At 37.8% G+C, this 24,863-nt stretch overlaps 2 protein-coding genes across 5 annotated transcripts in view; one reads left to right on the top strand and one right to left on the bottom strand.

The window, feature by feature from the left end:
* LOC121386944 (nephrin-like) overlaps nucleotides 1-19,797 on the bottom strand; it is a 211,023-nt gene extending 191,226 nt beyond the window's left edge. For all 4 annotated transcript variants that reach the window (XM_041518001.1, XM_041518000.1, XM_041517997.1 and 1 more), the window contains exon 1: nucleotides 19,578-19,797. The gene's annotated coding sequence lies outside the window, so the exon portion shown is untranslated. The remainder of the gene's footprint in view (nucleotides 1-19,577) is intronic.
* A 3,717-nt stretch (nucleotides 19,798-23,514) lies between these two features.
* The window catches only part of LOC121386531 (DNA repair protein XRCC1-like), a 36,739-nt gene continuing 35,390 nt past the window's right edge, over nucleotides 23,515-24,863 (top strand). The window contains exon 1 of the mRNA XM_041517467.1: nucleotides 23,515-23,672. Within this exon, the coding sequence (XP_041373401.1) occupies nucleotides 23,622-23,672 (51 nt within the window). The 5' untranslated portion in view covers nucleotides 23,515-23,621. The remainder of the gene's footprint in view (nucleotides 23,673-24,863) is intronic.

The following is a 24,863-nucleotide window of genomic DNA, read 5'->3' on the forward strand; positions in this document are numbered from 1 at the left end:
TGGTCATTCTGGTATTGCTAATACCACGAAATGCATTAATTATGTATTTTTTAAATGCAATTACCTCTGCAAAATAGCAGTTACGGAGACAAGCTTTAGTGTATTTTTAAGAATATTTCCCTATTTCAACATCACAGACTCTTGTTTCACTCTTTATTGTAACTTTATCCTGATGTGTTACAGATTTGTAGATTAACCAAACTTAATGTCAACTTCTATGGGCTGAAACCAAGGTCTGCAACTTTTAACAAAATACATTTTTTTTAAACTATATATATGAAGAGTTTCAACGCAAAACGCGATAAACACCATATTAAAACCCATTGTGCGCAAATTCAGTTTTCATCAAAACATGATACGATTGTCTGAGACTCTGAGGATATATCGCAGATTGCAGAGAAACTGCTGTAGTGTTTATGGTGGTTTGGAATAAAACATTTTTAGGACTGGGTGTGTTTAGTGGTGTTTATCACGTTTTGCGATGAAACTCTTCATATATATAAACATACAGTCAAAATGAGGTTTGCGTGCACACATTTTGAAACATACTGTCTTGACTATTACTAGTGGTTTTCATTCATGCTGAAGTGCACTTCAATTTCCATCCATTTTATTTTATAAAAAAAATTACAAGAAAATTTAAATATATCGGCAATTAGATAAACGAAATGTGTCGCTTGCACATTTGCACAATACGTATTGTTATCGAGCAAATAATAACCGCTACAAGAGAGATAGATTGTGTTTGCTCCAATTATTTACATTTCTCGCCACTAAACTGATGGCAAAATAGATTTGATCAGCCTGGCAATGCGTAAACGAACACAAACCAATTGCAATGGATCTCTTTTATGTCCCGCTAAGGCGGAAGGCCTCAAATGCTCATTTCATTTAGCATCAATCTTTTCAGCAATGTGTTAATACAGGGGCTGCCGATCGAAGACTTATTCACCGATCATGCTCAAATGATACTGTCATGGCAAATGAATTCTATGCTGTGATAACCCATTTAAGTCATGGGTTTCAATCCTCAAAAATGGCTTACATGTAGGATTTTGAAGTCAGATTTTACAGTCCTAGGCTCCATTTTACAAAGTGATCTTAGCACTAAAATTACCTTAAGTGCCAAATTACCACTATGATTGCTTCACAAAATGGTGCTCTGGATAATAAATATGAAGGGTACACATACATTGTTTTTATTATTATGCATTACAAATACACAAATATTTTCATCAAGGATTTTAAATTCATTTAATTTAGTTTCATGAATTTTTGACACAGCACTGACTATTGTGATGCCAACCAACTGATAAGGTACTTAATTAGTATGTGTCATTACTTGTTCTCATGAAGTGCCAGTACAGTCATGAATGTTATTAAATTTGACTTGGAACTAAATGAAGTATCAGTTTAAATGGGCATGGGTGTCAGAGAAGGTGGGAGAGAAGGGTTTCCTCTCACCTGTGAAGATTATGCCCTCTCAGTTGAAAGGCTAATTAATGTATTATAACTGACCCCCTAACCCACCCCATCCCACCCACCTGTAGCTGCTGGCATCATGTGATGTATTTGCCTGAATGTATCTATTGGCATGCATGACTCAACCTGTCCACCAATATGAAAGATATAATTTCACTATCACAGAAGCGTATCATAAATACAATGTAGTAAGTGTTATTTCGAACGGTGAGTGTATAATCAGACCTCCAGCTTTAGTCCAGCGACATGTTCATCCAACCGTGGCCATAGTCTGTGTGCCTCTGTCCCTGTCTTTATGTCAATCAGCCAGTAACGCTGTAGCCATTGTGATTAAATCAAGCGAAAGAGCCACAAAGACGACTGGCGTTTGGATGGCTGAACCAGGCTAATCACCCATTACACTTCTGTCAAGATTGTGGCTTTTTTGCTCTCCTTTTTTTTTCTTTTTTTCTTTTAAATTTTCATATCAATTAATGTTCAAGATTTCCTGGGTACATACCTCACCTATCTGTGCTCTCCGATCAAGTGCTGGTCTAGAATTTCTGAGAGAATTAAGGGGGAAGGAATTCTGCAAACTGATCCCTTGAAATCTGTAGGATCCATGGTTGGTTATTTCACCTTGGTAATCTATAGCATCTTGGTGTTTATACAAGATATAAAAAATGTCAGTAAAGTAGGAAAAATAAGACCTGTTATCAAGAGGGGTGGGGGGTGGGAGGGCAGGAATCCCATGTCAGCTCTACATATATCTGACCCTGCTGTTTAGGGACAGGATAGGATAAAAGAGGAGTATTTGATTCATGACACTTTGTCACATTTGAAACTAAACAGCTGTTTCTATTAAAGTTTGTTTTGCTTAACAACACCATTAGATCATATTGATCATCAGCTATTCGAAGGAAGGAAATGGTTTATTTAACAACGCACTCAACACACTTTATTTACAGTTACATGGCATCGGACATATGGTTAAGGACCACACAGATATTGAGGGAGGAAACCCGCTGTCACCACTTCATGGGCTACTCTTTTCAATTAGCAGCAAGGGATCTTTTATTTGCACCATCCCATATACAGGATAGCACATACCACAGCCTTTGATGTACCAGCCGTGGTGTACTGGCTGGAGTGAGAAATCAGCTATTGGAAGTCAAACATTTAATAATTTTTGACATAATCTTAGAGGAAAACCAGTCACATTTTTCCACTAATAGCAAGGAATCTTTTATACACACTTATATTCAGGTCAACAAATGGTTGAAAGAAAGTGGAAGCTTGCTGTTGCAGCTTAGGTTACTCCTAATAACAAAGCAGCAAGGGATCTTTTATATTATAAATTTTGATGTACCAATCATGGAACACTGGTTGGGATGGGAAATAAAAACCAAGTCCATCATTGGGGATTGATCCTGTGATTCATCGCTCAATGAGGCAACTATTCTTTCACTGAGCTATGTGTGTCAAAAAATAGCCATACTGGTATGTTAATTTGTATAATTTTGTAGTCAGGCATTGAATTTGTGGATTTTTTTTTTATACACAGATTGTTTTTTTTTTCCCGGAATCCTGTTGGAATTGCAAACGACTATATATAATATACAGATATTTTGGGATTCCATCTCATAATCTTACACTTGTATCCCACAAACTAGGATTTAAGGAAGCACAGAATCCTAATAAAAAAGTTTGTTAAAGTTTGTTTTGTTTAACGACACCACTGGAGCACATCGATTAATTAATCACCGGCTATTGGAACATTTGGTCATTCTGACTCGTAGTCATCAAAGGAAACCCACTACATGTTTTCTAATGCAGCAAGGGATCTTTTATATGCACTTTCCCACAGACAGGAAAACACATACCACGGACTTTGTCCAGTTGTGGTGCACTGGTTGGAACGTGAAGAATCCTGATAAATTCACAGACTGGTAGTATAAAATGTGTTGCTTAGATGTATGTTAAACATTCCTTTCTTTTCTATCATTGTAGTACAATGTATATAATGTTCAAAGCCTTAATCACCCCTGAGCAGTGCACCGGCTGACTCCTGACTTGTCCTTTTAAAATGCACCAATTTTCCACCCCATTTAATAAGGTACCACAGTGTAAAATACAGAATAAAATATTTAATTCTGTTGGCACATTGTTAACAGCCGACTGATCAAGGCTTGTTTAGTCAATAAAACAGACACAATTAAAAAAAGGAAGAAGTTAAGTGGGATGGCTCTCACAGGAATAACACTTTCGACTGTGCACGAACCAACAATAATAAAGCCAACTTGGCAAAAAATGGCCAGCTAGGTGGATAGATGGACAGACGGATGGATAGATGGAAGGGTAGGTGGATGGGTGGATGTATCAGCGGGTGGGTCAGTGGGTGGGTGGATCAATGAATTATGGATGGATGGATGGATGAGTGGGTGGGCGGGTGGGTCAGTAGGTGGCTGGCTGGCTGGATGGATGATTGGTTGGATGGACAGATGGTTGGATTGTGGATGGATGGATGGATGGATTGTGGATGGATGGATGGATGGATGGATAATGGATGCATGGGCGAGTGGGTGGGTGGGTGGGTCAGTAGGTGGCTAGCTGGCTGGCTGGCTGGCTGGCTGGATGGATGGATGGGCGAGTGGCTGGCTGGCTGGCTGGATGGATGGTTGATTGGTTGGTTGGATGGATGGATGGATGGATTATGGATGGATGGATTATGGATGGATGGATGGATGGATGAATGGATTGTGGATGGTTGGATGGTTGGATTGTGGATGGTTGGATTGTGGATAGATGGATGGATGGATGGATGGATGGATGGATGGATAATATAAATTAAACAACAACCTAACTGGTTTCTAAATTATTTTGATATTAGGATTTGAAATAATTTATCACCTGGGCAAATATTTTTCGAAACCATCTTAGCACTAATAAATCGTAAAACCATTGTAAGCATTTACATCACTATGGCATGTGCTACAGTGACAACATAGCCTACGATGGTTTTACCATTTCATAGCACATTCTTTAGGAGGCACCTTGAAAAAAGTGTTCATCACCAATATCTCCTAACTGGCTTCTGACTTGACCCACCCTGGACTCTGGACCTCTACATATTATTTCAACCCTGTCCGTTAGTGTAGCTGTCATCAAAGCCAGGCTATATGTCTCTTAAAACTAATTAAAACCATTAAGCTTTCATCCTGAAAATGCAGAGCTGATATTAAATCCTTGGCATGATCGAGTCATTCCATAAATGTAATAAAGAAAATGTTCCCCCCATTTCATGCAAGACATTTTCCCGACAGAAAAGGGAAAGGCATCAATATTTGACTCCAAAATGTCTAATAAAACAGAAACGAGTATCAACTCAGCCGTGCACCGGGGCTATATCATTTATGGATTTCTGAAATGTTCGGTCAAGCGTGAAAGGTTGATGGTGGCGGAGTGGACGTGGAGCCGCGATAAATTGATTTTTATCATCTTCGCCCGCATCCCTTAAGGCATGTGTGAACAGACTACATAAACATAAATAAGCAAACTCGCCAGTTAAAGACGCTGACAGACGCAGCACAGTTTTATATCAGCCCATAATTGAGGCCACTTTTCATAAGTTATTTTCAAAAGGTGCTGACCCTATCTAGAGTTTTAGGCAACGTAAAAGATTTTTTGAAAATTACAGCTTTTTTTAAAAGAGACCAGGTTTCCTCTTTAAGACTGCATGTCAAAATTACCAAATGGTTGCCATTCAATAGCCAATGATTTAATAAATCAATGTGCTCTATAGTGCTGTCATTAAACAAAACCAACTTTTAATTTTAAATGGACTAACCTAAGTTTTCAGCATCAGGATGACATCTGTTAGTTCCCCCACCCACCCAACCCATCCCAACAATATAAACACACATCTTGCTTTTTCCTGTTTTTAAGACACTATTTTATGTAACATGTTTTAAATATAAAGCATTATAAGGATAAATACATTTGCCGATTTATTTCAAATTTCATTTGGCCGCTGGAAAAAATAACAAATTTATATGTACAAAATTATTTTAGATAAAAATTGATATTGAGATACTACAATACTACAAAACATTACAATGACCAAAAATGCATTGGTTGTAGAGATAAACAAGAAAATGAAAGTATAATATTGTAATTTAAATAATGTAAATATACTTTATTTGCCGAAAATGTTTTAAAACGGCAAAAAACATAGGATAGTCCCTTTAGTTTCAAACAGACCGTCTCGAATTTGTTCCATTGACTTTGTTGATGTATTTTTAAAAAATTACCTTCACTTTACAATGTCTCACTTAAATGATCAATTCTGGCAAACCTAGTGTTTTATTTCTGGTCAACCCGGTCTTCATACTAACTAAAAAATGCAGTTTAAATAGAACAGAAAACGTGTGTACCTCAGTAACTATTGTTCATGAATTTGAGTAATTATGGGTTGGTCGGAAGGCATATAATTTTGCTGCTGTATACTGAGGAAATGATCAAACAGAAAACTGTGGCTGAAAACAAAGTGAGCAGGGCTGACTTTCACGAGCCAGTCATGTGTAACAGGCAATATATTTCCCACGTTGGCCTCACACCGATGAATAAAGAGAACAATACAATTTGTACCTATATGGATGGGTGAGTGGGTGGGTGGGTGGGTGGGTATGTATGGATGGATGGATGGATGCATGGATGGATATATGGATGGAAGGATGGATCAGGGCTCAAATTAGTAACTATTTAGTTGCAAATGCAACAATAATTTGATGCTTGAACCTAAATAAACTGCTTTAGTCGCATAGGCAGAACCTGAACTTTTTATGATTTATTTGGTTACCTTTACCAAATGCACAGCTAAAAGCACTTACTTGTAACATGTAACACGGGTAATTTAATTTACACATGGTCTTCTCCCCCCTCTAGTATTACTGCATGGAAACTACTTGTAATCTTGTTTATCAAAACAGATGAAGTTTCATTGATTCCAGTGTAGATCTGATGCAAGTGAGGTACGAAAACACTGGTCATTTTAATCAAGTAGTGCATGGCATGACAACTGGCTTTTAAAAACAGTGCATTATACACGTGGCACAGTATTGCATAACTTTAAAATACAGTTTAGAAAACAAAATATCAGCTTTTTGCACCTTCTCTTTACAAAGTGTTTTAATTTGACTTTTTATTTTCAGTTTTATCGATTTATTTACCTTTACCTTTGTTTGACACCCAATAGCAGATGAATTTTTCATGCTGGGGTGTCGTTAAATGGTAACTTTGAGCCTGGATGGATGGATGGATGGATGGATGGATCGATCGATTGATCGATCGATGGAAACCAACACGGATAGATGGATGGAAACAAACATGGATTGGAGGGTGAATAGGTGAGTTTCCGGTGTGTTTCAACTTTGGATGGGCGAGTTATTGGATGGATGGATAGATGGATAGATGGATGGATGGATGGATGGATCGATCGATGGAAGCCAACATGGATAGATGGATGGAAGCCAGCATGGATTGAAGGGTGAATATGTGAGTTTCTGGTGTGTTTCAGCTTTGGATGGGCGAGTTGTTGGATGGATAGATGGATGGATGGATGGACGGGCGGATGGACAGACGGACAGAATGATGTTGGTAAAGTAATGCTTATATATTTCCTTTTTACGTCGTAAAGGCCGAAAGAGCTAAACACAAAAGTATTTTAATTAAAATTTAATAATTCATTTGTTTTTGTTTTGTTTTGTTTCTTGTTACATGCATGGCAGCAACTATAAACCAAGTTTCATTGATCTACGGGACTTATATAGTTTGTCAGAAATGGAGCTAAACATGAAACTTTAACGCTGAGCTAAACACAAAAATGTATGACCCCACCCAGTCAGTAAAGTCCTAGCAAATAACCATATCTTACCTTTTTGCTTGGTAAAGGCAAGAAAAAAATACATTGTAAGTTAAGCCACACAGGTTACTCTAAGCAGGATTTCTGCTAGAGGGGAAAATGGGTATGGCGCCATACCCAAATGTTTTTGCAGATTTTATTATTTTAAAGTTAAAACTTTTGACAAAATTAATTACTCTTTATCATTACTGTATGATTTTCTTAACCCTAACCCTAAACGTAACCCATTTTCTTTCTGGGGGAGGTCAACCATACCCCCTGTTGACTATGGTTGCATTCAATTCCATAGCACCATACCCAAAAAAAAATTTCTGGCAGAAGCACTGCTCAGCTAATAGTAGTGCAGGGTCTTTGGTAAGTACATGTACATCTGCCAGATAGGGCAGTACATACTGATCATGGGGCACTGATTGGGTCAGAAAAAAAGGTTCACCAAGTGCATGGTACCTCAGGCGAGCACTCTACTATTGAGCTACATTCCAAGCCACCGTGAGCGGAATGCAGACCAGTGGTAAAGAGCTCACTTGAGCTAGGATCGATCCCCATCGGTGGGGCCATTTCTCTTTCCAGCCAGTGAACAAAGACTGGTATATCTAACACCGTGGTATGTGCTATCCTGTCTATGGGATGACGCATATAAAAGATCCCTTGCTACTAATGGGTAAATACTGGCCTTGGTGGTGTCGTGGTTAAGCCATCGGACATAAGACTGGTAGGTACTGGGTTTGCAACCCGGTACCAGCTCGCACCCAGAACGAGTTTTAAGACCACTACACCCTCTTCTAAAGATTTCACTAACCACTAACAACTAACCCACTGTTCTTTACAGACAGCCCAGATAGATGAGGTGTGTGCCCAGAAGAGTGTGATTGAACCTTAATTTGGATATAAGCATGAAAATAAGTATAAACAAAACAAACAAACAAATAGATGCTATATACGTCAAAATTACCAAATTACTGATATCCAATACCTGATAGTTAATAAATCAATGTGCTCTAATGGTGTCGTTAAACAAAACAAACTCTTAACTTTCCAAGCCACCTGATGCTGCAAACACAGACATTTGTACTTGTAGACATTATGTCCATGTCGTTCTGCACCATCAATTCACTGATCCAATAAAGTATAACACTGTTAACTCGATTAATAACAACAATCATGTTTGATCCCATGCTGTGTAAACTGGTCAGTGAATAATTAATAACAGGTTTCCAGTCTAGTGGACACTGTTAATATAGATTGGTACAGATATGATGCTAAATCAACAACCATAGATCTTTGTGACAGATAATTATTTAAGTACTGTAGTCGCTCACCTGATGGCCAGATATATGAACCAAAATGAACATGGTGGGTGGATGGAAGGGCTTATTCTGGCTGATGGGTAAATAGGGAGTTGGCTGGTTGGATGGGTAAATAGAGGGTTGGCTGGTTGGATGGATGGATGGTATGTTATGGATGCACAAATTGCTGAGTAATATTTGATGGATGGAAGTATGGATGAATGGATGGACGGACGGACGGATGGACAGACGGACGGACGGACGGATGGCTGGATGGACGGACTGATATGTGGATGGATGGTGGGTGGATTGGTGGGTAGATGGATGGATCGATGGATAGATTTGTGTGGATTGGTGACTGGATATGTGGCTGGAGGGATGGCTGATAAGATGTATGGATGGAAAGATGGATGGATGGATTGATGGCAGATGGATAGATGGTGAATGGACAGACAAACAGATGGTGGATGGCTTCCACAAATCCTAGAATTTGGTTCAGAAGTGTAAGATTATGGTACGGAATACCAAAATATTTAGATAATATCATTTTTACAATTCTGACACAATCCTTAAAATATAAGAATCTCCAAAATCAATGGTTAGGCACATTTTGAGTGAATGATAAATAAAGATTGTTTTATTTAACGACGCCACTAGAGCACATTGATTATCATCAACTATTGGACGTCAAACATATGGTCATTCTGACACTGTTTGTTTTAGAGGAAACCCGCTGTCGCCACACAGGCTACTCTTTTATGACAGGCAGCAAGGGATCTTTTATTTGCACTTCCCATAGGCAGGATAGCACAAACCATGGCCTTTGTTGAACCAGTTATGGATCACTGGTTGGTGCAAGTGGTTTACACCTACCCATTGAGCCTTGCGGAGCACTCACTCAGGGTTTGGAGTCAGTATCCGGATTAAAAATCCCATGCTTCGACTGGGATCCGAACCCAGTACCTACCAGCCTGTAGACCGATGGCCTAACCATGACGCCACCGAGGCCGGTATTTTGAGTGAATGTAACTAGACAATGGATGTGGCTGCGAATTTAGCACGATTCCATGCTTCAGTGAATCCCAGATTTTAAGTCAGAAGCATAAGATAATGAGATAAAATCCAAAATATCTATTTAAAATCATTTTACAATTCCAGAGGCAGGGTTTCTGCCAGAGGGTAAAATGGGTATGGTGCCATACCAAATTTTTTTAGCCGATTTTTTTTTAAGTTGATCTTTTGACAAAATGAATGACTTATTATTGTATCAATTTTTTAACCCTAACTCTAAACCTAACCCCATTTTCTTTCTTGGGGAGGCCCCCATATACCCTATTGACTGTTGCTGCATTCAGCACACACATTGTACCAGTAAATATATGCTTTCACAGTGCCATACCCCCCCCCCCCCAAAAAAAAAAAACCCACACAAATTCTGGCAGAAACTTTGAGGGGAATCATAAAATAAAACTGCAAAATTCAATGCCTAGGATAAATAAGAAATGAGGAATACCACTATTTCAAAATAGTTTCAAAACTTCCACCGTAACCTGCGTTTTGCATTATTGACAGCACTGCATTGATCATCATAACGATTTTCAACAGCAGACATGCCTACCACGGAGCTGGTGTGAATGCATTGATTACTGCACAATTAGACAACGGAATCATTCCACTTGTAAATAGAAGCGATTCAATCAGGCCGCCATTCAAAACAGCATGCTCGCCTGACACACCACACGACTACGCACAAAGCTGGCATCACAAATCAATGAGTCAAATTGCTCTTCATTTAAAATTGCTTTATTATCATTCAATGGATTTGAACTAAACGCCGGCGCTTTATTAGGAAATTATTATTTTGTCATAGTGAGATTTGAATTAGGGGAGTTGATAGCAAAACTCTCTTTCTGACAATCGATGACAGCAAAAGAATACTTGCTCAACGACTAACAACACCATGACACATTTTGAAGTTACAATAATAGGGCATCCAACATATGACAACTTAAATGGTTTAAATAGTGACAGAAGAAATCTGCTGCTGTCATCACATTGACTATTCTCTCCAAATACATGTAGTGTTCCCCATGGGCAAAATCAAGGCGAGCTGCAGATCACTCTCCTACCGGCATCGGTGGCGTCGTGGTTAGGCCATCGGTCAACAGGCTGGTAGGTACTGGGTTCGGATCCCAGCCGAGGCATGGGATTTGTATTCCAGATACCAACTCCAAAGTGAGTGAGTGTTCCGCATGGCTCAATGGGTAGGTGTAAACCACTTGCACCGACCAGTGATCCATAATTGGTTCAACAAAGGCTATGGTTTGTGCTATCCTGCCTGTGGGAAGCCCAAATAAAAGATCCCTTGCTGCTAATCGGAAAGAGTCGCCCATGAAGTGGCGACAGCGGGTTTCCTCTCAAAATCTGTGTGGTACTTAACCATATGTCTGATGCCATATAACCGTAAATAAAATGTGTTGAGTGTGTCGTTAAATAAAACATTTCTTTATCACTCTCCTGAAATGGTGCTAGGAGAGCAATCACATGAAAAAAGTACGACAACACTAGAGCACATTGATTTATTATTCATCGGCTATTGGATGTCAAACATTTGGTAATTTTGTCATAGAGAGGAAACCCGCTACAGTTTTTCCATTAGTAGCAAGGGATCTTTTATATGCACCTTCCCATACACAGGATAGCAGATAGCACAGCCGTTGATATATACCAGCCGTGGTGCACTGGCTGGAATGACAATGACATGAAGTAACAAATAAAATGTACTAAATGTTTTATTGCAAGGCGATCATTATGCAGGTCACCTAAAACTTTCCAGATGAGTTTGGTGAGGAGTGGGAACAATCACTCGCCTTTCCTGGCACAGATTGAATACAGGCAGCAGCAAGTGTTTATTTACGTGTACTTCCCAACAGACAAGTCAAGACAGTAGATATTGTGGCCATATTTGTACCAGATATTATTCCTGTTCTTGCTTTTTGATTACAGCCTTTGCATAAAATAAAAATGCTGAATATGCTTCAAAGAATTGCAAATTTTACAAAGATAATTCCAGAAACCACAGTCTTCTTGACCTATCACAGCTAAATCAAGTCTAAAGAAAAATAACTAAATAAAATTAATTAATTAATTAAAATTAAATTTTAAAAATCCAGTGCCTCGTTTTACAAAGCGGTCTTAGCGCTAAGATCATCATCTTAAGTCCATGACTACCTTAGATATATAATGTGATCTTAAGTGCTAAGATCGCTTAGTAAAATGGGGCCCCAAGTCTCGTAAATCAAAAACTGGCCTCGGTGGCATCGTGGTTATAGGCCATCGGTCTACAGGCTGGTAGGTACTGGGTTCGGATCCCAGTCGAGGCATGGGATTTTTAATCCAGATACTGACTCCAAACCCTGAGTGAGTGCTCCGCAAGGCTCAATGGGTAGGTGTAAACCACTTGCACCAACCAGTGATCCATAACTGGTTCAACAAAGGCCATAGTTTGTGCTATCCTGCCTGTGGGAAGCCCAAATATAAGATCCCTTGCTGCTAATAGGAAAGAGTAGCTCATGTAGTGGCGACAGCGGGTTTCCTCTCAAAATCTGTGTGGTCCTTAACCAGATGTCTGACGCCATATAACCGTAAATAAAATGTGTTGAGTGCGTCGTTAAAATAAAACATTTCTTTTTTCTTTCTTAAATCAAAAACGAAACTGTTTAGCTTTTAACAAGATGCAAACAGCTCAAGGTTTACAAAACAAAGACGTGAATTTCTTTCAACCTGTGGCAACAATGTTTTTATGAAATACTGGAATTCATGCAGTAAAGCAAGCCGAATTTTGGGACAAGCCGGCATTTCTGGTTTCCGTGGCAACTCAAATGGGCATACCTGCCCAATGAGCAGGAAATTGGCAGTGTCAACGTTGTTTGCCATGCTCATGACAAAACAACAAGGGATAATAGACTAAACCTTTTGTGTAAATGTTGGCTTATGACTTGGCGCTGCTCGCTACAATTCCTCGTCAAACGCAGGCAATGTTGCACAGACGTGACCGTTGACGCAGTTGTGCAAAGATTTGCCTTGTAGATTTACGCCAGTTAAACAGTGTGGTCTTTTCTGAGCTAGCAGGATGGTGTTACTGTTGCAAACATATTTCGCTGATGTTTTTGAAAAAAACATATTCAATAGCTATTGTCTTTGAGCGGGAACAGGAAAATATTTTCCAAATCAATTTTCAATTTTAAATCGGACTAGGATGTGCCTCACTGGGAATATTTTGTTCAATATCTTGTCGCAATTTGCTATGCAAGTTCAAGAGATCACTACATCAAATTTTTAAGCAATTATAATTTGTAATCAATTTAAAACTTTTGAATTTAACAAAATGTCATATCTGAGGTTTTCATGCTCTCCTGATAATAATTCAACAGTGATAATAGTAAGGACAGAAGTATCATAAATCTATAAAATAAAAATTGAAGCATTTCATTTTTTATGGGACACACTTTTTCAATTCCCTTGCCTTATGATCATAGGAACCCATTGGAAATTGATTTTTGGATATCATGGCAATGGATTATGTTACATGAGCAATGAAACTTTCAATTCCATTTTTATTTTTAACACGCTACTGGTTCCAAAATCTGAAGGCCTGAAGTTTCATTTAAAGCAGAACGCTGGGGTGTCATTGGAATACTACTCCATCATACATGTACATGTCGCTAGGTCTGCGTAATTCTTTCTCTCTTTTTTTGTAAACATGTATGTATGCATCTGTAAAGTATACTGACTGAAAGAAATATGGGATCACACTAACACTAACAGGAAAAGAGTGACTGTAACCAAAACCCTCATTCATAACAGGAAGATAACTGTTCCTGACATGGAATTCTACATTGCTGACATTCAGTCCCATATTGTGTCTTTGAAGTTTATGCACACATTACTACGCAATAGCAATACCAAGTGTCCCCCCTTTTTTTTTTCTCTCTCAGTATATTTTAACAAAGTGACAGAACAGTTTTCAGGGGTAGAAATTACAAAAACTTTGTTAGCCTGGGGAACTATTTGCCTAGAAATATTACTAGTATATATTCAATTTTTTTAATTTTTTTTAATCACTAGTCCCCCAATTATTGGTTGAAACCAGGTGATTGACAGTCATATACAGTGTAGCATTTGAGCCCAATCCTCAAAAAGATAAACTGCATAACAATCAAGTCACAACATATCTAACTGGCCCAGAGGAATATATGCATTGTCATTTAAATTTTCTACTTGTCGACCCCAGCAATTTCTACTCGCCTGGGGTAAGGGGACGAGCATTAATTTCTCTTCTTGATTTCAAAAACATACATCATCTTATACTCACACACAGGGACAAGCATTAATTTCAATTCTTGATTTCAACAACATACATCATCTTACACGCACACAGACACACACACACACACACACAGGTGATAGAATGAATACAGTTTGAAGCCGATCTAGTCGTAATGGATTATGTCACTCAAAAATGCAATTAAGGACAGCATTCCTGATCACACAATACCGATACAATAAGCCCTGCTTCTGCCGATTCGTGCATTAGCCGTAATAAATGGCACTGGCCACGGACTGCACTGCTCAACTTGTGTTCTGATCTCCTCACCCATTCACTCTGTCACAGTGCAATGTTAAAACCATTAGGTAAGGAATGTTGCAGCATGAACGCATGTGAGAATACATACGCTGATCGTATGACATGGCATAATCCTGCTGCTTATTTTAAAGACTATTTAATGAGAAATATAAATCAGACACACATATTTCTTTTTAACTTTCAAACAATATTCTGAAATTAAAACCGGCTTTTTGAATGCTGGATTAATTTTGTACATAATTCCAAGTGAATGTACCTGCATGTGTTTATCAATAGAAAAGAACTACTGAATTTAAGTACATATTTAATAGATTTTTTCATTAAAATCAATGTACAGTTCCTTTTTGGCGGGGAAAAAGAAACAGTCACAACTTCCAGATTAGCAAAATGGAGTATTTGACAGTGCTCAGCAGAATTCCTCTTTCAACCAAGTGTAGAAATAACCATGTTATAGAAACAGAATCAAGGCAAGCTGAAAATCTCTCTTCTGATATGGTGCTAGATAAGCAATCACATGAAGTTTCAAATTTCAAAAATGTAAATAAATTAGTTTTTATTGCAGGGTGATCAATTTGCCGTGCACCTAAAACTATCCAGGCGAGTGTTTCTAAAGGTATAGTGCAAGTGATCACTCGTCTTGTCAGACAAAGACTGCTGAACAGCTGAATGAACGAACGAACGAACGAACGAACGAACGAATGATTGTTTTAAAACACCCCAGCAAGAAAAATGGTAAATAAATTAATAAACCGATGATCAACATAAAAATTATAAACATTCAAACATTAAATTAAAACACAGGGTGATCAATTTGCCGTGCACCTAAAACTATCCAGGTGTGTATCTAGGGAAATGCAAGGGATCAATCATCTTTTTAGACAAACACTGCTGAATGAATAAATGAACGAACAAACAAACAAACAAACAAACAAACGAATGGTAAATAAATGAATAAACTGATGATCTATCATCAACATCAATATTATAAACATTCAAAGATTATTTTATTAAAACACAGTGTAAAAGCTACATGCAAAAAATATCAGTGGCTTGTAAAAGTAAACTTTAAAATAAAATGTGATATCTTGGAGTAATTTCAAAATAAGTTCAGGGTGGAATTTGTTTTGATCATGATAAAAGACAATTTCACTCCACCAAAATGTGGTGTATCATAAGAATACACTTAAGTGCTTTTAGGGTTTCTGTTAAGTGAACCTTTTGACAAAATTAATTACTCTTATCATTACTGTATGACTTTCTTAACTCTAACCCTAAACTTAACCCATTTTCTTTCTGGGGGAAGCCCCCTATACCCTGTTGACTGTGGTTGCATTCAATTCCATAGCGTCATACCCAAAAATTACTTTCTGGCAGAAACACCAGCCTAAATGTATGTAAATAGCTGTGACCAGTCTAAAAAGTATTAAGGTGTTGTTATACAAAAATACATGTACTCTGTTCCTTTTACATTATAGAGCTATTCATGCAAATTCTTCATATATAATATGTTGAATATAGGCCTACAGGTAAGCATATTTTTCTAAGACTTAATTTATTACAAATACAATGTAGTCAGAGCACTCTATGATGCAGCACACGTCTGAAAGGCATAAACAGACTTCGAACAGCAGTCCCTCTCTGTGAAAGGTTCCTAAGAATTTCCACCCTCTATTTACCCTGCATTAAGAGAAATTTCTATGCGCACTTAACTGGCATTCAAGCGCGCCCATTCAGTTTATTGAATGGCTATTCTTCAGCAAGGAGTTCACCTAAAGGAAATCCAGTCATCAATGGCGGACTGTACCAAGGGGTTAAATCATCTGTATTTTACATGTACATGTGTTTTCATGTGGTGGCCTCAAACAAGGCTTTAAAACTGAATATGGGAGGACGCCCAAGGCATTTTTTTTTTTTTTTTTTTTTTTTTTCAAGGCAGTTACTTTGAAAAACATTTAGTGTCATACAGACACTGTGTTACATTTATAAATAATAAAATATTTCTGAATATTTTCATTTGGACTTTCAAAACTTAACTTCCTTTGTTAAATTTCCTTATTTTCAAAGGTGGAAATTATATTTTTTTAGTTCAAAATGGCGCTGAAAATTTAAATGGAAAGGCATGTTTTTTAATGATGCCTCAAGACATTTCTCTAAATAACAAACAGTTATTGAGACACATGTTCTGTGGTATGGTAAGTTAAAGTTAAAAGTTTGTTTTGTTTAACGACACCTTTAGAAAACACTGATTTATTAATCATTGGATATTGGATGTCAAACATTTGGTAATTCTGACGTATAGTCTTAGAGAGAAAATCAATTAAATTTGTTCATTAGTAGCAAGGGATCTTTCATATGCACCATCCCACAGACAGAATAGTACATACCACAGCCTTTGATATATACCAGTCATGGTGCACTGACTGGAATGCAGTGTTTCTGCCAGAAAGAAAATTTTGGGTATGGTGTTATGGAATTGAATGCAACCACAGTCAACAGGGGGTGTGGGAGGACCTCCCCCAGAAAGTAAATGGGTTAAGTTTAGGCTTAGGGTTAAGAAAATCATATAATAATTATTAGAGTAATTAATTTTGTCCAAAAGTTAACTTTAAAAATAAAATCTGCCACAAATATTTGGGTATGGCGCCATACCCGTTTTACCCTCTGGCAGAAACCCTGGAATGAGAAGCAGCTAAATGGGCCCATGCACCAACAGGGATCGATCCTAAACTGACCATGTATCAAGTTAGTGTTTTACGTCTGGGCTACGTCCTGCCACTACATGTATGTATATGAAGTGGTAAGATACCTGCTGGTACAAAATTACCAAATTATTAATTTTTACAACCTACTACATCTACTGGTAAAGTCTTAATTTCCACATAGTTTCTACAAATAACTGCTTTTCTAAAAATGTATATATTCGACCTGTTACATTTCCATGCAGATCACCTGTCTGGGTTGTTATTTAAAACAAGTGCTCAAGGAATGAATCTTTTATTTAACGAACTACTCAATTTAATTATGGTTATATTGCATTGGACATATGGTTAAGGAACACATAGATAATGAGAGAGGAAACCTGCTGCCACCACAGAATGGGCTAGATATACTCTTTCCAATTAGCAGCAAAGCATCTTTTATATACAGCATATCCCACAAACAGGATAGTACATACCACAATCTTTGTTACACCAGTTGTCGAGCACTAGCCAGAACGAGAAATAGCCCAATGGGCCCTCCAATGTGGATCGATCATAGACCGATTGTGCGTCAGGCCAGTGCTCTACCACTGGGCTACGTTAAAACAGGGAACTTGCATTATGAATAATTCACTAGTTTCCACAATTGTTTTATGTTAGCTTCTTTTTCTTTTTTTACTAACTTATCTGTACACTACACCATAGACAGATGAGTAAAGTGTGTGTTCATTCATGGATGGCATCCAGCCATTAATTCTTGGCAGATGTATACATGACTTTCAGAGTTTAATTAGCCATCAGTACCTGGTCCTGCCAAAATGCTTTCTATTTAAAAAATAACAAGCTCCCTGGCCTGCAGATTAATTATAGTGACAGATTGTATGTTTGGTCTTATGTGTACATACTGTATTCGACTTCAGGAGGTCCAAACATCATAGTTTTAATGTACTTCCATGCTTAAATTAGACTTTTATTTTTGAGGGGTGTGAGCATGATTCTGCCCATGCATCCCCATAAATTCATTCTCAGTGTGAGAAAATAATGGCCTCATATATTTAAACAAACTGTACTTGTTATTTTTTGTTTAAATTTCACTATTTTAATGACTTAAGTACTGAATCCAAAGCAACTTCTTGCATTTTTTTTAACAAAATGAATTTTTTAACCATAACCAGGTGTTTTAGATTACATGCTATACACACACTTTCAAAACAAATGTTCACATATTTCTGTTCTGTCAGCATATATACATGTACTTGTGCTGCCTTTGTTTTGTTGCTTCTGGGAGTTTCTGAGCTTGGGTTGTACTCACCGGATTCTTACAAGTCCAGTGTCATTGTTTTTGTATTCAGACTTTTTTCTTAGGCCGAGGCTTTAGTGTTTTTCAAAGAAGATATATACTAGTACCATTTTCAAAAAAGAGAAGATTTGTATTTTACACACTAGCAAAGCCAGGATTTTATATTTGGGAGTAAAGACCAACCACAGTCCATGAGTCCAGTTATGTGGCAACAGGAAAGTGTAAATGTTGATTGGCAAAAAGGTGTAAAATTACATTTTAGGGGTAGAAACCATGGCCCCATGACACCCCTTTTGGCTTAATGATTAATACATGTATATAGTAAAAGGACTGTAGTTGTGTTATACTGGTATATAACTTGACTCAGGCTGAGTAGATTTTGTATTATATTCCTACATGAATAGCTAATATTCTAGTAAGTACAGATTTTCTAGTAAGTACAGATTTTCTAGTAAGTACAGATCTTCTATCAGGTATGATTATTATATCTAACTTACCATACTGGTCAAAATACTTTCATAAATGATTATTATATCTAGGCCCTAACTTATTGGTCAAAATAACAAAATGTTATGAGCTATTTGTTAAATTATACCTTATTTTATTAGCAGGTGACATCATTTTGTTAGTGTAAGACCAACATAATTCTTGTGTAAGATACTTGTTTAAAAGTTAAAGCTTCTTTTATTTAACAACACCACTAAAGCACACTGCTTTATTTATTTATTTATTGTAATTTTTGACAAAATCTTAAAGGAAACCTGCTACATTTTCCCCATTAGTAGCAAGGGATATTTTATATGCAGCATCCCACAAACAGGATAGCACATATCAGACTTGAATATACTAGTCATGTTGCACTGGCTGGAACGAGAAATATCCCAATGGGTCCACCAACGGGGATCGATCAATGACCGACCGCGCATTGAGCGGTCGCTTGGCCACTGTTTAAAAGTGTACTGTTGGTAAAAATGCTTCTAAATGAACCAGACAACAACACGTCTGGTGTTGACTGTACGAACCGTGCACGAGAAATCAAACTTCGCGGAATTTTCAGCATAACGGAATTAGGAGTAGGACGATACCGGTAACGGAACGACGTTTGAGAGGTTTCACATGGGACAAGACATATTTTAACAAAGATGAAACATGCCAAGATATTTGGTATGCAACAGCCCAATTGGTTTGGTGTTGTACAACAATGTCAAAGGAATCCAAACATCGTTAACGTATCGTTAACACAAATCAAAGAAAAGTTTCTTACCTGCGAATTCTAAGACAGGAAACAACCTGCGTTAAAGAAATTATAACGTTTTTCTGTTTGTCACTTCATGTAAATCCACTGCTTCATAAACTTGTTTTCTGATCAGGGTAGTAGTGATCATTAGCAAATAAAAATATCGGAGAGATGGAGAGAACACAAAACTCTCAGTCCGGTTGCTCTACCAACTCTAGCAGAAGACAAGTTTGCTCGCCTTGAACAACGTTTGATTCGAACACGCTAGAGTAGTCTAAAAATAGTACAAAGTATTTTCCGAAAACGAGTCTCGTTTAGCTCAAACGTGGTTTTATTATGGTACTCTGTTGACTCAGTTGTGGTTTAGATATAATTTATTTGTAACAATTAAAAGACTAAAACGTGCCAAATATTATACACAAAATTTCAAACACATATTAAAGCTAAACAACTGCATATATTTATCCACGGGTATGTGTCAAAACAGTGGGGAAGTCAGAACTAGAATACTTGCTTTGATAGTTACGGTCTGCGACACGTGTTGTGGTTCACACAGTTTGTTTTGTCTAACGACACCACTAGAGCGCATTGATTTATTCATAATCGGCTATTGGATGTCAAAATTTGGTAATTTTTACATATAGTCTTAGAGGTAAAACCCGCTAGATGTTTCCATTAGTAACAAATGATCTTTTATATGTACCATCCCATAGACAGGATAAAACATACCACAACCTTTGATATACCAGTCGTGGTGCACAGGTTGGAATGAGAAATAGCCCACTGGGCCCACTGATGGGGATCGATCCCAAACCGATCGTCCGGGCGCTTTACTACTGGGCTACGTTGCTCCCCTGGTTCACACATTCTCTTCTAATATATTGGGAAACAATTAAAGCGATTTGCAGGCACGGCAGAGCAGTGGAGGTGGGGGTGGATAGCTTTAGCATTTACCAGCATTTGTCATGATGAATTAATTTTACTTCTTGAATGCAGGAAATTGCATTTCAATGCGGTGGTTAAAATACAGGTTTTCAGCGTATTGTATAAATACACGTATGTAAATATCATTACGTAATTCGTGTAAATACAATAAAAGTTTTGCAATTAGAATCTCAAATATCATGTATTAATAACAAAAGTACATAAATATTTTGCATCCGACGCCATGTAACCGTAAATACAATGTGTTGAGTGCGTCGTTAAATGAAACATTTTCTTCCTTCCTATATATTTTGCAATGTATTATTTTCATGATAGTGCGTTTACATTAATTCCAGGATGTTGGGGTATAACTCACAGATAAATTTTGAAAATTAGATGTCTTAAAATACAATTTAAACAAAATTTATTATGACAAATGTACGTAAATGCCATTGCGTTGGTTTGGCTGCATGATAGCGATTATGTGACCTGTAGCCTGAGGTGTTTGGGAAAATACTCACCCGGGAAAATAAATCATGCAGCTGTTGATTGTAACTAGCCTAATAATTTTGAGACATGTAGCATGACAGCTAGATCGAATATGTCTGCCTCTGTAAAGCTTTATTTCATATTTCATATGTTCAGTTGCTTTTAAAAGCCATTGAACATATTACACAAATATAAAATAGACAAATCATTAAAAAACCCACAAGAAAACCATGAAATAAAGCTACATGACAGCGTATTCACATGTATACGATAATTATACATCGTGAAAAGTGTATTAAAAAGTGTGCATTTACCAGCGTTTGTCATAATGAATTTTGTTTGTAGAATGCCGGAACTTGTATTTCAGGACTAGTTTTCAAATTTTCGCAGGGGATAATACCTCTAGTCTCCTTAGAAACTCGGGCACTTCACGCCGTCAACCTCAGTTGCCTCAAACACACCCCACCCCATTGTTCACTTGCCTCCGCTATGCCTGATTTGTGTTTTCCAACGGTAAGCCCTCTGGCTGGAATTTGCGCATATAATTTGGTAATATTGTGTATACACTCTTTATGGGTTGGGGGTTTGGGGAGATTTAGTTCAGATTGTCTTTATAAACCAAGCGTGGAACACTGTTTAGAACGGGATCTATCCTATGGTCCACGGTACTTCAGGCGAGCTCTCCAACACTGAACTAGAACCCCCCCCCCCCCCCCACCCATAGTATGTCTAGTGTAGACAGAATATTTTTCTTTAAATCACATTTCATATATAATTTCTTTTGTTACTTCAGATGCAATTGGGGGCGGGACGTAGCCCAGTGGTAAAGCGATGATCCTGTTTGTGGCATGGTGCGTATATAAAAGATCCCATAGTTTGACACTCAATAGCCGTTGTAATTTTAGTACTGGGGTGTCGTTAAACATCTATTCTATTCTATATAAAAGTTCTCTTGCTACTAATGGGGAAAATCGGGAGACCAACAACGACGGCTACCAATAGGCTAGGTTCCAATACGAGTTACCATTCGGCAATCTAATTCAAAATTAAGAAGTGTCTCTTTTTCTTTTGATGAACAGTTCCAAAATCCGCAAATATTACTTCAAGAAATTTGCGCACAACTTTACTACCGTTTTTTTACTTAATCCTACGGGATATTCAAAACTCAATAGCACCAAATATGTCCCCGCTCGCTATCGACCACGGTCTGGCTTGCCAGCGCGGGCGGACCCTTGCTCCTACCCACCCCAACCCTTTTCCTGTCCTGAACGGATGACCCGGCCCAGGCCGACGCCTGCGCCCAGGACAGGCGTGCGATACAACAGCTTGTTCTGAATGTGCATGTTAAACCCTATGACCTGACCTGACTCAATGGAAAAAAAATGTAGTGGGTTTCCTCACTAAGACATTATATCAAAATTACCAAATGTTTGACATCCAATAGCAGATGATTTTTAAATTAATGTGTTCAAGTGGTGTCTGTTGGCAGGTAAGTAGTACTATATTTATGATTAGGCTACTGCACATTAACGTATCTTCACATATTTCAGATGGTTATGTAACTTATTGCCTCTCACATAAATGTCTATATTTCTGTTTAGTGTAGTGTACGGTTAAACTTTATTTTAACGGTAACTGACTTTAAGTGATGTAACTTTCGTGTGTTTCTTAGTTTCTTTAAAGCAATTATTTTTAATGTCAGGTTTCACGTCTCTTTGGACACGTTTTACGTTCATTAATTCCCTGAAACACTACAATCCCTCCACCCCCTTTTTTCTCTCCGTTGAAGTCCATCTTATTATTTCCCAGCCTGACATCTCCTATCTTTTAACTTCTTTCACTGTCCACGTCCACATCACAGTCCTTGTTTATCCAACTGCGACAGGTGGTTGTCTCTTGTGGCCATCCGTTCCATACACCTGTCATTTCAAATCAACTTTAGCTCTGTGTGTGTGTGTGTGTGTGTGTGTGTGTGTGTGTGTGTGTGTAAGCTTAGTCTGACCAAACCGGAGAGTGTTCAGCGTTACTTTCTGGTATTGTTGAAAGGCACCTGTAACAACCAACTACACTCCTCTACTACCGGCGATCGTTAGTTAGTGCCGTGGGTCAAATCAGCTTTATTAGTGGCAGAGAACGAGGGTGCCCAGGCTGGTGCAGGGAAGAACAGAGAGACTGCCCCCGTGGAGAAGGCTGAGACAGATAAGAAGACAGAGTGGAGTCAAAACAGATTGAATTTTGTTTTTTATATTAAGATAATTAGAATAATAGACAGTTGGTGATAGATGAGAATCTGAAAGATGAATGAAAATGTGAGCCAGTTTTGACGGGATTTGAACCACGGTCGTTATCTTTAAATCCAGAAGCTTATCCACTGGACTATGGAGCTCAACCTTTTGCTATATAATTTGGAATCCACATTACATAGACAGCAATATTTGGTTTTCACGCGCATTTAAGTGACCATTATTCTAGGCTCTGGTTTCGTCTGCTACGTTAAATAGCATTTTGGGTGTGCTTTTACTAAAAAGGAGGAAATCAAAAAGAGGAACACTCGACGAAGACTTCCGCTTTTTTGTGTTTGTCCGGGAGTTTTAATTTAGTTTTTTATGATTGTTTTGTTTGTTTATAGTCAAGTGCCTAAGTACTGCTGATGTCAGAATGCCAGAAATAAAAATACAACACGTTGTGTCCTGCAGTAGCGAAGACAAGGTTTGTTACATTGGTGCAATCAATTTTATTATTCTTCAACGAGACATTGTTATTATTCACCATCAATCGAAAGTCGTGCTAACAGTAACACTAGTAATTTTCGGTCGATTCGTGACATTGGCATTTTGTCAATAAATTAGGCCTACATAGTGTTTTTTAAAATAAAAGTTGGGGCAGTATTTACTTAAGTCGGTGGAGCGGGAGTAGGTCAAACTCGCCCCAAAACCAACTCGCCCCCAGCGCGGTTGGTCAACTCGCCTCACACTGTTTAATCAACTCATATCATTACCATTTTCTTAGGTCTCACTACACAGATCACTTCCGGGTGAGAGTTCATTCATCACGGCCCACTATAGTTCCTAATTGTGGCACATGTTATGGTTCACATATTCACTTCTAGGAAATGGTGAAGAATTAAAACAGTATGTATGTTTAATGGTAAGCCTTCTGGCTGTATTTTGCCCCTGTTATTTTGTAATATTGTGCATCGACCTTTTGGGACATGGGTATATAGCGCAAGTGACAGCCAGAGTGAATCGGTTAATGAACCACCTGTTCGGACCGGTACTACAGCCAGATGCGGTCATATAGCCAAAAACTGAGACGGAAATGTTCTCAATTTTGGAGTAAAAATAAATGCTTATATAATGTATGTTCGCAATGGTGTATGTTGTTAGTGCCAACGAGAACCTGTTCTATGGGAAATCTTCACTTGAAGTTGGGCAGTTTAACATGGGTTTCAATGGCAGATGACATCTGTGTAGTGAGACCATAATGTAAAACATGAAATTACTGTTTATCCAAAAATATATAAGTTTAGCAAGCCAAAATGAAAATGTACTAGTGTAGCATCCTCATAAAAGGTAATTACATCGATGTGGATTTGAGCCAAGTGTATGGGGGCACTATTTGGGTAAATATAGCAAACATGTCAATTTTATTTATTTTTATTATTTTATTTTTTATTTTTTAGGGGTGTGTGTGTCAAAATGTATATTCTAGTGTTCTTACATGTAACAAATAAATTGATATGAGTGTCTAACACTGAGTTTCTCATTGTAAAAGGTCAAAATTCAAGGTCACAAGGTCAATATCCAAATTCACCCTAATTTCTGTGATTTTGTGCATAATGATTTTTTTCGAATGTACAGTCATAGTGACAAACAGTTTTGATGGTATTGTGAATATATA

The sequence above is a fragment of the Gigantopelta aegis genome, chromosome 12 (genome assembly GCF_016097555.1).
Source record: "Gigantopelta aegis isolate Gae_Host chromosome 12, Gae_host_genome, whole genome shotgun sequence".
NCBI lineage: Eukaryota > Metazoa > Mollusca > Gastropoda > Neomphalida > Peltospiridae > Gigantopelta > Gigantopelta aegis.